This window comes from Cyprinodon variegatus, unplaced genomic scaffold, assembly GCF_000732505.1.
Source record: "Cyprinodon variegatus isolate N-32 unplaced genomic scaffold, C_variegatus-1.0 Scaffold11, whole genome shotgun sequence".
Taxonomy (NCBI): domain Eukaryota; kingdom Metazoa; phylum Chordata; class Actinopteri; order Cyprinodontiformes; family Cyprinodontidae; genus Cyprinodon; species Cyprinodon variegatus.
In genome coordinates this window covers 1,993,701-1,996,699 of record NW_015150464.1, presented here as the reverse complement: position 1 = coordinate 1,996,699, position 2,999 = coordinate 1,993,701, and the positions used below count along the sequence as shown (strand labels likewise).

Below are 2,999 nucleotides of genomic sequence, written 5' to 3'. Positions count from 1 at the left end.
AAAGTTGGGCACCACCAGGAGAATTCGGAAATGCAACGGTTGGAACAGCCGCTTCACTACGACTTTAAAGTGGGTTTACCGCCACGCTGAGCGAAAGATTTGCAGATGGCGTGGCTACATGTGATTTTCCACACAACAGCAAAGTCCTGTCAGAATGAAACGAAGTCTGCATTCAAAGCTGTGAATGAAACTCTAGAGCCAAATGTGTTTATGCTTGTGGTTAGTGTGGAGAGAATGTTTAATTAAGGTGCAGTTTTGGTCACAAACATGGTAATTTAGTGGCCAGTGCTAACTTTGTGATAAAGCAGCCTAATGTAGTTCAACATTATTTGTAAACGTTCAATATAGAAATAGTTTTCCTGAATGCAGCACTGCTCCAGGCCCGCTGACTCTGGGCATAAACTGCTGTTACAGAAACATCAGCTGTACAATGTAACAATGTCTGACTTTACATGTTCCGCTTTATTTTTGTTTTGTTTTGTTTTTTTTGTTTTGTATTTTCTTCCTGAATGGAATAACAGTGGAGGAAATGCAGCCGTCCTAATGATTGGAATCTTGTTCTGTCTCAGGTTCATGGAGCCGGCTGTCATCGTGTGCCTCGGAGGTATCCTGCCCTTTGGCTCCATTTTCATAGAGATGTAAGTTGTTTATCTGAGGAATTGAAGCGGTTTCTCTGGTCAGACGTGGCTCTCACACACACGCTCTCTTACCACCATCAGGTACTTCATCTTCACATCTTTTTGGGCCTATAAAATCTACTATGTGTACGGCTTCATGATGCTGGTCCTGGTGATCCTGTGCATTGTCACCGTGTGCGTCACCATCGTGTGCACGTACTTCCTACTCAACGCCGAGGACTACAGATGGTAAGCGTCTCTACTACCCATCTGATCTGAGATGGCGGGTTTTAATTTTCTCAGACATGTTTATGTATATTTTTTTGTTTCATCTTTCCAGGCAGTGGACGAGCTTCCTCTCTGCTGCATCTACTGCCGTTTATGTTTACATGTACTCCTTTTACTACTATTTCTTCAAAACTAAGTGAGTTATGTTCATTTTCTTGATAAAATGCTGTAAGTGATAAATGTTCCTCTCTGAAATATTTTCTCCTGGTGTATTTCAGGATGTATGGCTTATTTCAAACATCCTTCTACTTCGGCTACATGGCCGTGTTCAGCACTGCTCTAGGGATCATGTGTGGTGAGTTTCTGCTATTTTATTATTTTTCTTTACCTATTTAAATGCATAAATATTAAAAAGTGAAGTAATTGAATACTCTGATTTAAAGCGACCAAGACTTTCATTAACGTTAGATACTATTTTGATGTTGGATCTGAATTTTGAAACAGCTTTATGTGGTCCCAGCTCATGACTGATGTGTCCTGATGTTAAAGCTTTATAGCAGGCGTCCTCGAGGGCTGCTGTAATGCAGGTTTTAGAGGTTTCCTTGCTCCAGCACAGCTGATTTTAATTGAAAGCTGATTAATTCGCTTTTGCTCAACTGCAATCATTAAAATCAGCTGTGCTGAAGCAGGGAAACCTCTAAAACCTGCAGGACAGCATCTCTGGGGAGGCCTGCTTTATAGCAACTATTTACTAAGAAGTTCAGAAGTAAAAGTGGTGCAAAGACCAGAGATTGCAACATCAAGTCCTTCAACAAATATTTCAAGCTTTTTTGCTGAGAGAGACCACCTTAAAGTCGTAGGGAAATAACATTTAAATGTCAAATCATTCTGGCTTAAACATGTATATAAATGTACTCTTTATCAGTCTATATTGTCCCAAAATTTAGAAACTTTCTAGGAGGAGACTCATCCTCGACCTCTGACACAAAACTCCATAGCGTTTCTTGACGGTGTGGTTTGTACGTGCTACTTGGTCCCAATGGAATTTCCCATTGGGAACCTACTAGCACCAAGATGCTAACTGGTTAGCAAGATGCTTCCGAGAAAACGGCCACAACCAAACTGGCTGGCGAACCTTCTGCCACAACAAAGAAATGCAACGGTTAATACAGCTGATATTTCATTTTTTCCTCCTCCATTTACATAAGTTACACAATAATTAATGCAAAAAAGTCACAATTTAAACAAATGGAAGGAGCAGCAAAGCAAACTGTTTGCATGTAATGTAAAGTGCATTCACTCAGTGCTTTGCTGGGGCTCCTTTTGCATGAAATGTGGAAGATTCACTCAGGAGTAGAATCAGTTTAAATTCTGTGCTTTGCATTTCTATTTATACTCTGTGGTCTTGATTTCTAATTAACTGCAACATTTCTTTATTTTAAAATAAGAAATTTAGACTACTGAGCAATATTACAATAATGTTGTCCTTAGCCCAGGTAAGGACAGAAAACACTCCTGAAAGTCAGGAGTGGCTTCACTCATGTGACTGTTGCAGGGGGCGCTAATAAGGATCAGAATTGGGAAGCCTTACAAATCTCCCCAAAGAGTTTAAATTGGTTATAATCCTTTTAAAGTTGGATTTATCCCAATTCTTCTTTTTGTAACAGTTTATCCTTCCACTTAACTTTCCATTTAATTGCATGCATACGCTACTCAATGAATAGCTAGCTTTCTCAGCAGCGACTTTCTGTGGCTTGGCTCTGTCCATGGCCACATCTTTATAAAACACCTCTTAAAATAAATCATGTAATTTAGTGTTTTCTTAACTAAAAAAAGGATAAATGCCTTTATATAAACACTTGAGATACTAAAAGAAATGGTAATTTGGAGGATATTTGAGGCGCACTTTAATCATCTCTTTGTCGCTCCGATCATCATGCAGTTAAAATAAAATTGAATGATTATTAGCAGACTAATTTACGGAAGAGGATTAGGGCCACTGGGAAAAAAAAGTTAACTGATTTTTTAAATTTTATTTCAGTTTAGTATGGGAATTCTGACTTTAATCTCAGACTTCTGACTTTTTTTCTCAAAATTCTGACTTTTTTTCTCAAAATTCTGACTTTTTTTCTCAAAATTCTGACTTTTTTTCTC

At 38.5% G+C, this 2,999-nt stretch overlaps 1 protein-coding gene across 1 annotated transcript in view; it reads left to right on the top strand.

Annotated features, from left to right (window-relative positions):
• Nucleotides 1-2,999, top strand: part of tm9sf3 (transmembrane 9 superfamily member 3) — a 22,270-nt gene that overhangs the window by 16,107 nt on the left and 3,164 nt on the right. The window contains exons 11-14 of the mRNA XM_015380794.1: nucleotides 570-638; nucleotides 720-866; nucleotides 958-1,041; nucleotides 1,124-1,200. Of these exons, the coding sequence (XP_015236280.1) occupies nucleotides 570-638; nucleotides 720-866; nucleotides 958-1,041; nucleotides 1,124-1,200 (377 nt within the window). The remainder of the gene's footprint in view (nucleotides 1-569; nucleotides 639-719; nucleotides 867-957; nucleotides 1,042-1,123; nucleotides 1,201-2,999) is intronic.